Source organism: Dufourea novaeangliae, unplaced genomic scaffold, assembly GCF_001272555.1.
Source record: "Dufourea novaeangliae isolate 0120121106 unplaced genomic scaffold, ASM127255v1 scaffold101, whole genome shotgun sequence".
Lineage (NCBI taxonomy): Eukaryota > Metazoa > Arthropoda > Insecta > Hymenoptera > Halictidae > Dufourea > Dufourea novaeangliae.
In genome coordinates, this window is record NW_015373989.1 from 3,428,789 (window position 1) to 3,438,693 (window position 9,905).

A 9,905-nucleotide genomic window follows, 5' to 3' on the forward strand; every position below is an offset into this window, starting at 1 on the left:
CACTGATTATGATCATCAGAGAATCGGGAGTATAATTTCAGTGTTAGGTTACTGATCGATAATGCCAATCACAATTCCACGATTATTATGTTATCGGTGAGTATTACTTTCATTATTTTTATTATCTTCTTACTTCTAATATGCTAGAGTAATGTTTTATATATAGTGATATTTTTTGTATTGAATTGAATGTTTATATCAATTGTATTTTTTGTCACGTTTACAGAAAATTCTCAAGCAATTACAACATAGCTCCATTAGCTTGAGATTTAAATAACCATGAGCAGTTTCTAACAGTCGTAATGGGGGGAAACGTGTTTGAATTTATACCATTGTACCATCAAAATGGAAGTGGAAGAGAAATATGTCATTGGATAACACATATCAAGTTGTCAAGGATCATAGTGTTAACTTCTGCAGTTCTATTTATTGTACCACTATTTACTCATTATTATTTGTCAAAGGTAATGATCACTCTTAATAATTTGCTATAGTACAGACTACATAAGATATTGTAATATGTTGAGGATTGTAGGTGGAATCTGATTCTTCAGACAGAGATATTTATCGCACTTTTTCCACACTGGAAGCTTTTGAAGATTTTACTGCTATGAAAGCTGCTCAATTGAAAATGAGAATTGAAGAAATGATACGTATAAAAGTTTCTGTAAATAACGAGCTCAGGGACTTGAGTTCGAAAAGACAGAAACTTCAAGTTGAAGTCAGTAGTTTAACTCAAAAGATAGATGAACTGAAGCAAGAGTTGCTTCATCAACAGACAGATCTTGACAGATTAAAAATCAGTGTTGAACAGGCACAAGTGGCTCAGAGGGAAGCAGTGGAAAGGAATACACCAGAATTGGCACCTCCCAAGCGTATATTAATAGCTTCTGCTCCTGTAGTATTACCAAGTACTGCACCATATTTATGCAGAATGTACAATTGTTTTGATCATAGTCGTTGTGCATTAACAAGTGGTTTTCCAGTCTATTTGTATGATCCAGACCAGTATTCGGTTGTAAATCCTGGCTGGGATGTAGATGGGTTTTTGAAAACTACCATAAAACAAACACTAGGTATGCAATTATATGTTTGCTGCTACTTTTTATATTTTAAATTGTACTATATGTTTTTGTCTAACAGGATACAATCCGCATCTAACTGTAAATGCAGCTGAAGCTTGCATATATGTAGTCCTCATAGGAGAAGCCCTTTCTGCTCAACAAAGAGTTGATAAGAAATATAGGAAGCCTATAGATGTAAAAAAATTACACGCACTTCCTTATTGGGGTGGAGATGGTAGAAATCACATTTTATTAAATCTCGCACGTAGAGATCTGTCTGTAGAATCTGGCAATATTTTTAGTGATATAGACACTGGAAGAGCTATAATAGTGCAATCAACATTTTATAGAAATCAATTTCGCGAAGGTTTTGATCTGGTTGTTCCTCCAATTTTGGGACCCCCAGGTGGTGATGTATGGCAAGAATGTGCTCAAATCTTACCCGCGAGAAGGAAGTATTTATTGTCTTTTCAAGGGGAAATGAGATCTTCAAAAGCAACAACCATGACACATCAGATTGATGATGCTGATGTAGATTTAGAAAGATTATCAGTCGATGAGAATAATCTTGATGCTTTTATTATCCAACATCTCAAAGATATGAGCACTGGAATGACCTTGGATAAATTCTTTATTCAATTCGAATGTATACCAGCTTCGGAGGAAAAAAATGTGGTTCAAATTCTTGACTGGTCTCTCTGTGGAACAGATTCTTCGAGGAAAGCTATTTTAAAGGAGTCTACGTTCGTCTTGATTCTAGCACCCAGCAATGCTTCTTTTGTAACTACGTCGTCTATGCAAGCTAGATTATACGAAGCTTTACGGTCGGGTTCCATTCCAGTTTTCTTGGGCGGTGATCAAATTTTATTGAGTTATAATGAAGTCATTAGTTGGCGCAGAGCTGCAATTTTTTTGCCCAAGGCTAGAGTAACGGAAATGCATTTCCTGCTGCGCGCCGTGCCCGACACTGATCTCTTGAGTATGCGTAGACAGGGCAGATTGATATGGGAACGGTATCTGAGTACAGCACAAGGTGCAGCAGATACTATTGTAGCAGTTATTAGGGATCGACTGGGTATACCTCCATTACCAGCACCACAAACTGCCAGTCCAAGTGTCTTTAACGAAAGCTTTGTGGTAAACATTGTAACATACAGTTGTGATGTTGATCTTTCATTATTCGTAACTATTTTACATTCTTTTAGCCTTTAAAATCTGATGCCATTATTGCCGAGCCGGAAGCGGAAGAAAGTTTGGGTCCTTTGGAACCACCTTATCCATCTCCTGCTTTTAAGAGAAACTATACCACGATGTTACTTCAGAGTCATGAGATTTGGAACGATTGGGTAGATCCATTCTATTTATATCCACAATTGCCTTTTGACATCGTACTTCCTAGTGACGCGAAATTTCTTGGTAAATAATATTGAGCGTGTTCGATGTGAAAACTTTTCATTGATATTGTACGAACTTGTAGGATCCGATGTGGGATTCAGGCCAATTGGCAAAGGTGCAGGAGGTGCGGGTAAAGAATTCAGCGAAGCTTTGGGTGGAAATTATCCACGAGAACAATTTACAATTGTGATGTTAACTTATGAACGAGAACAGGTCCTTATAAACTCATTGGCGCGTCTGTACGGATTACCATATTTAAATAAAGTTCTTGTAGTATGGAATAGTCCAAAACCACCAGTGGAAGATTTAAAGTGGCCAGATATTGGAGTCCCAATTCATGTAAGCTTTCATTAGTCTATAAATAAAATTCCCTCTCTGTATAAATCAAAATTTCTTTTCCATAGGTCATAAAGGCTCCAAGGAATAGTTTAAATAATAGATTCCTGCCATTTGATGTTATCGAAACTGAAGCTGTTCTTTCAATTGACGATGACGCTCATCTAAGACACGATGAGATTATGTTTGGATTCAGGTACTTCTCTTTTACGTTAGTTATATTATATTCCGAAATTTGTGTGCCTAATTTACCGGATTAATCTATAGAGTTTGGAGAGAACATCGAGATCGTGTAGTTGGATTTCCCGGTCGCTTTCACGCATGGGACCAGAATTATCATAACGCATGGAATTATAATTCTAATTACTCGTGTGAGCTATCAATGGTTTTGACTGGAGCTGCATTCATTCATAAGCATTACACATATCTGTACACTCATTGGTTACCGCAAGCCATACGAGATAAGGTTGATGAATACATGAATTGCGAGGATATTGCCATGAATTTCCTCATATCTCACATCACAAGAAAACCACCTGTCAAGGTCAGCAAAATAATGTCGGATGTTACGTTTTTACTATTATGATTAATGTATTAAGTATTTTTTATTTATATTTTTTTAGGTCACATCGCGTTGGACTTTTAGGTGTCCGGGCTGTCCAGTTTCTCTCTCAGAGGATGATACGCATTTCCAGGAAAGACACAAGTGCATTAATTTTTTCTCTCAGGCAAGTACTGTTTATTATTAATATTGGTATTCATAGAATAATTATAAATTTGCTTAAGTGTTTTTTAGTATTTATCTGTTGAATAATCATTAGCAGAACAGCATGTGGTTTTTAAATGTAGGGACCCTAATTTTTCATTTCAGGTTTTCGGATATATGCCTCTCTTAAACACTCAATATCGAGCCGACTCGATATTGTTTAAAACGAGGATACCGCACGATAAACAGAAATGTTTTAAATTTATATAAATAACTAATTTGTACATAGATATGCGCCCAGTAATTATCACTTGATAGAATTTACATGTTTTTGATAAGATTTTGACTGAATTGATACACGATATTTCGTATGAAGTATAACAACACCTGAAGTAAAGTGTTATAGACTTTTTTCGTCGTCCTCTGCTTTTTTAATGTACTTTTTATCGGTCTACGTATTGTTTGATCAAAATGCACATTTTAAAGTTAATAAAATTTGATAGCGGAAGTAATTGTACACGCATATATCATAGGGAATATAGAGCAAAATGGAATGAAACTTTTTATGTCGCTATACACATAAGTTATACCATACCAATTTGAACAGTTTATAGTGGATCGAAATAAACTTGTTTGTATGATAATTATTATGGATTAAGATAATCTTTGTGGGATAAAAGGCCGCATGAAAAATATAAACTATTGAGGACGTATACGATACACATGTGTACATATGCAGAACTCTACAAGGGTAGGTTGAAATGCATCCTAATTTATTTGGAATACGACCAATACGATCAAATCTTTTCAATGATTATCGTTATATATGAGGTGCGTAATAAATGCAATTGTAAATAATAATAGTATAAACTGCCTGTCGGAATCATGTAAATACAGTAATAAAAATGATTAAATATAACTGGGGGGCAATGTTGATAAACGAGTACAGGATTATATACGAATTTAAGTTCGAAAAAGTTGTGCTTTGTACTGAATAGTCCATCAATAATTTATAGCACTATATAGTAAACATTTTTCGAATTTTCATTATGTAAGTAAGTTATCGTTAAATCTACTATGCTTTGACAACAACTACATATTTTCTCAAAAACCATCACGCTCTTATAACGTGCCAAATTACTATTTTTACAGATCTTATCATAAGTTAGTTTAATACTCAGTTATTTGTTACTTTAGATGTTTATTTGCATAATTCTCTGAAAGACTATTTGTAAATACATATAGTATCGCACACTGTTTGATCTTGTACGATTAAAAATACAGCCACTCTAACATAATTACAATACAACGCAATCGTGCAGGTTGATACAACTTGTAAAATAAGAATACTTTGTAAATTTCATTTTATATTAAACTCTGTACAACCGATTGTAAATCGATCCTGATCCGTATTCGGGTTCACGTGCAAGAAAATAAATATATATTATTTATGATTGTATAGTGGAAGGAATGTACTCATCCTGATGTGAAAACAAAAAAAAATAATTAATCAGGGCTTGTGTTAATACCGTGTCGGCTTAACATTAATTTAAATGCGATTCTCGCGTCGGTGGAGAACCGACGACCGAGCATCTCTGGCTTCGTTCCAGATATCATTAATCATGCGTGCCCGTATATTGTATACCGTAAAAACAGATACACGGAACAGGTTGGCAGAGTCTACTGGTTTTGGGGCGGCGGTGGATGGCAGGATCATTTTAATATTATTTCCATTGATTGATCGACATTCAATATGCGAGCGGTCGTGGAAAATTCAAATAAATCACGAATAAGTTTCTTAAATATCTTCACGAACTTCCATTTATAAAATAATAATAGTTAAGTAGTGGCGTCGAATAATAGTTTCGACAGCAGAAGGCAGCGTAGAATGTCTGACCAGGTACCGTCCAATACTACTTTTACGTCGTACCGAAATGGTTACAGCGCCTCTTTTCTATTACTACAGTAAAATAATTAACAAACGGTAAATTAGTTACTTCAATGTAAGTTTAGGATTCGAAGTTTATCCATATAGAAAGTAATATTTATGGACATAACAGTGTGTCCAACAGGGAACGAGGCTATACTACTTCCAGACAAGGAAACTACAACGAACAATTATATCCAACTGTTAATTTATCAGTGATGTTTAAAACCTTCGTTATTGTTTTAAGTAGTATTAACTTGTTCTCTGTCAGACACACTGCGAACCAGGTGTCAGTTATTCATTTGTTCAAAATTTTAGTTATTCTTCTGTTACTTATGTTTCATTTAATCAACAAATTGATCCATCCAAGCTTATTCCCGTATCCGCGTTACATTACAGTAACTTTGTTTACTGATTCCTAAAGGGGCTGAGGGGGAGAATGAAAGCAACACACCGGACGGAAATTTCATAGCGGTCGAATTTAAATTGCAGACCAGGAATTTTAGAGTCAGAATAAGAGCCTTTTATGAGCGTTCCCTCTCTTTCCGGTTAAACTTCTCCAGATCCCGTTGGTCCCGCTACTGCGGTCCAAAATTCCGCCCCCCGTAAACGAGGGTGAATTTCGGGCAGCGTACCAACTACGACGAAACTTCGTCAATGTCGTCGACTATTACGGTTAATGTCCCGGAACCGCGCGTAACGAAACATTGCCGGCTTCCAACTTTAACTCGCTCACTCCCCCTGTTTAAGAGGTTAAATACCGGATCTACATCGTGGAAGACGATTCGTCTCGCCAGACCATTTACGTAAATAACAGGGCAACAGTCGTCTTCGGATTCATACTTTCCCCGGGGTTCCTCCTGGCGGTTCTAGCCGATGCCTCGTCGTTGCTCGATAGCGTTTCGAATTCGCCGCCAGAGAACGAGCAAAGCGGCACCGTTGCGGCGGCGAACCCCATTGGCCTGTACCACGATCAATACGGGGTTTTCCATGACGTAAGTGCGGCTTGTGGTCCTTATTGGTTCGGACGTACGCCGCATCCCATTATTTATTAAGACCGCATGAATGGACGCTTTTCGGGTGCATCTGGTCCAGCCCAGAGGAATCGGTTCGCGTCTGGCACGCACAACGACGGCTCCATCGCCGCCCTGCTGATCTCTCATATGTTCCGCCTAGTGAACGGAGATGCACACGGAGGAACCCCCGGGGGATGGTTGCAGTTGCGGGGCCTCGAGGGTCCGTGGAATAACCAACACGGGGACGAGACACGCGGCCTCTGAGAGGTCTACTTTCGGACGTCTATCCCTCCTCCACCTTTTTGGGCACATGTACGAGAAAACCAGAATTCGCGCAGGCAGGGTGGTGGTCTCCGTAATGGACGAACAGGGAGGGGAGGAGTAGCGGTTCGCGCAACTGCGATCGTAGACGAGAGAGAGAGACGAATCGCGGAGGTTGTCCTCCGCGCGATGAAAGCCATCTCTCGGCTTGTACCGTTCAGTTTTTGCTCATGGACGGTGAACCGGGCGATATACCGGACAAACACGAAGCCCACCTACGGTTGACCGACGGCGACGCGATTTCGTACACGGACGATTCGAACAGGAAGTCGATTCGCGGCCGGAAATTAGCTCCCTTCGCCTCCCAGACCGGGTTGCCTCTTCGTTCAGCCCCGTGTTGCGACGAAGAGGGTTGGTGCAGGAGGCGGTTGCGCGCGCGTGTGTGTGTGGGTGCGCGCGCGGGTTGTGGCGCGAGAGAGCGAGAGGGTGGGCGTACGGTCGAGGGAAAGGACGAGGTAGATGGGAACTAGGTATAGGGAGTTCGGTAGAGGGAGAAGGATGTAGGCGTTTGATTGGGCGGTGGGAAGGGGGGATAGGCTAACGGGGTGAGTACGAGAGAGACAGAGTGAGAGAGAGCGAGGAAGAGAGAAAGAACGAAGGGAACGGAAGCGAGACGGAGAGAGACCCCGACCCGAGTCAGTGAGAGAGTAGTACCAATCGCGGAGCGTTGACGGACATAAGCGGCGCTAGGGGTGTGGAATAAGCTCATTCGTGTGTTGTTCTTGCGTCGAGCGTATAGGGATGGGAAACGCTTGAAACACGGAAGTGAAAGGAATTATTCGTACGCGGTACTACGGGTTCGGCCATACTCTCGCGACAGCATTCCGCCCGTTCGTTCTCTTTTAACGTGTGCACGCGTGTGTGTAGATATAATCAGTGCGAGAGAGGATTGGCCAGCGGATAACTACTCTAGCTCAGCGATAACATCGTCGTCGTTGCTGTCGTCGGTGGGTGAGTTTGTAACCTGAACTGCAGACCATCGGAGAAGATCCATATTCCTGGGTGGTGGTAGCCAGATGATATTCCGGGGTTCAAGAGGACGTGAAACGATCCCAGCATTTTTTACACGGGGGACGCGTAAACGGAACGGATCAGAACGCGAAGGAAAACCTCGGTAGACAGCCGGTGGTGCTGGTGGTGGTGGTGGTCAGCTGGGAAAACGGCGCTTCTCGTGGGTGTGGAACGATCCGGTCTTGCTGGGGGCGATTGATTGTGTGGGTGTCGCGGTCGCTGCAGAGACGTCGAAAAGCGCCATCGTTGTGTCGGCCGCCACGTGAATCGCGGAACAGTAAAGGGGAATATACTTGTGGCGTTTGAATTATCGTGACCGAGGAAACAAGTATACGTGGGCGGTGTGTGTGTGTGTGTGTGCACCGAGCGAACGCACCGTGGGATATTACCAGCATCGAATTAACCCCGATTTTTTTTTTGACGAAGAATCTGTACACCATCTCAAGAGATATCATCATGGTTGTGAAGAATTGTTGACGAACCTGGTGGAAAGACTGGATCAATTTGAAATTGTGTTCGACGTTGTACACCGTTGGTATCGTTTTTCGTCGATCCAACAGCAGACGGGTGTTTTCTTACGTATGATATATTACTTGTTAAGGAGAAATAATACGTCCAGACTAGGGGATACCTAGTGACCCGTTACCCCAACTCAGCAGTCGATGGAATTCGGAAGACGGTGACCCGGGGAGACGAAAGGAACATCCGACCACGTAGCCATTAATACAGCGTTCTCGATCGGTCTAGCGCGGTCCGTTTACGCGACGCTACTCCCACGATAAATCCACGGGACCGATTTCTCTCTTTTTTTCTCTCACGTTCAAGAGCCTGGCGAAGAAGCGTTCACCTGCACTCCCGTCCTCTCTCTCTCTCTTTTGTGTTCGCCCCCCTGCAAAGTTCAAGAACCCGGACAGGGGGTAGGAGGAGAAGGAGACGAAGGAGGGCCTTTCCTTCGTGTGTATGTGTGTGTATGTGTGTACCGGTAGAAACGAGCGCAGCAACGGGCCACCCGTGACCCGTTTTCCTTTTCAATCGATGTACTCGTGAACTGGGCCGTCCTCCGGTTCGCTCGAAACCACGGAGACTCGGCGGCTGGCGTCGAGCGGGTCAAAACAGACGGGAAGAAACGAGGGTAAACAAAACCGGAGAGAATCCAGGAGAGCGACGACGGGGGCTCTCGAGTGGACGGAGAGGGAATTCTGAGTACACGCGTCCGGAGCGGCGGCACCCAAGAGTTAGCAGGTGGAGGGTGGAGGTGGTGGTGGTGGTGGAGGAGAGTTTGCGCGCGTTCTAACCTCGACAGGCCGCCATCATATCGAGGACGCGAGGGAGAAACCTCGTCGAAGGTCGCTTTCGAGGAACCACCACCGGGTACAGCCGCGACGCGTTCCATGAAGCTGGCTTCGAGCGGAGGACGTAAAACGAGGACGGAAGAGAGAATGCGAGAACCTCCACACAGCCTGTGAACATGATTTGTCATACAGATGCGGCCAGTGGTATACGTACGACGAGAGACACAGACGACAAGGACGCCGACGGGGACGACGATCACGGGGCGTGCGAGCGTCACCACGTCGATGCCTCGACGGACCTGAACACTCGCATGAGAGCCAGCAGCAAGATCGGCAGCAGCCTCTCATACGGCGACGATAACAACGCCGGAACCGCAGGGTCTGTTCGCGGTCGAGTCATCGTACCACACGTTACAGCAAACCGCCGTCAGACGAGCGTCATCGTCTTTGTTGTCGGCCCGTCTGTCGCACGATCAACGATCACGGATCGTACCGTCGGCGGGTGTGCCGGTTCGAAGCAACGCTCGAGGGAACGCTCGAAACACCGGACACGGTGTTTTAACCTCGTGCTACCGAACGCGCTGCTGTCTACGTGTTGTCGCGAGCAGCTGGTGGTACGAACACCGGGTGTCGGATGACTCCCCCCGTATCACGCAGCCTTCCCGTAGTCGTAGAAAGGACGCGATATCCCGTAGGAACGAGCATTGCCGCGCGGCGAACGGCGAGCCTCGTCGCGGCATCAGATCGGCGTCGTCGTCGGTGGTGCGCCGGCCCGCGCGTACCGTTAAACTTCACGCGATTAGACCATCCCGTGCACGTTCCTATCTTACGCCCGTG

The 9,905-nt window shown here is 43.5% G+C and overlaps 1 protein-coding gene across 1 annotated transcript; it reads left to right on the plus strand.

Annotated features, from left to right (window-relative positions):
* Window positions 1–302: 302 nt before the first annotated feature.
* Window positions 303–3,795, plus strand: LOC107187711 (exostosin-3). Its single transcript, XM_015575864.1, has 9 exons — window positions 303–464; window positions 536–1,076; window positions 1,144–2,201; window positions 2,270–2,480; window positions 2,542–2,798; window positions 2,864–2,991; window positions 3,063–3,339; window positions 3,419–3,523; window positions 3,667–3,795. The coding sequence occupies exons 1-9, from the start codon at window positions 303–305 to the stop codon at window positions 3,769–3,771; spliced, it is 2,844 nt and encodes a 947-aa protein (XP_015431350.1). The 3' UTR covers window positions 3,772–3,795.
* The last annotated feature ends 6,110 nt before the right edge of the window (window positions 3,796–9,905 follow it).

Excerpts from the sequence above, each read along its gene's own strand:
- LOC107187711 (XM_015575864.1), top strand. The coding sequence starts at position 303 with ATGGGGGGAAACGTGTTTGAATTTATACCATTGTACCATCAAAATGGA. Across the intron at positions 465-535 it reads CTCATTATTATTTGTCAAAG|GTGGAATCTGATTCTTCAGA; the intron begins GTAATGATCACT and ends TGAGGATTGTAG. Across the intron at positions 2,799-2,863 it reads ATATTGGAGTCCCAATTCAT|GTCATAAAGGCTCCAAGGAA; the intron begins GTAAGCTTTCAT and ends TCTTTTCCATAG.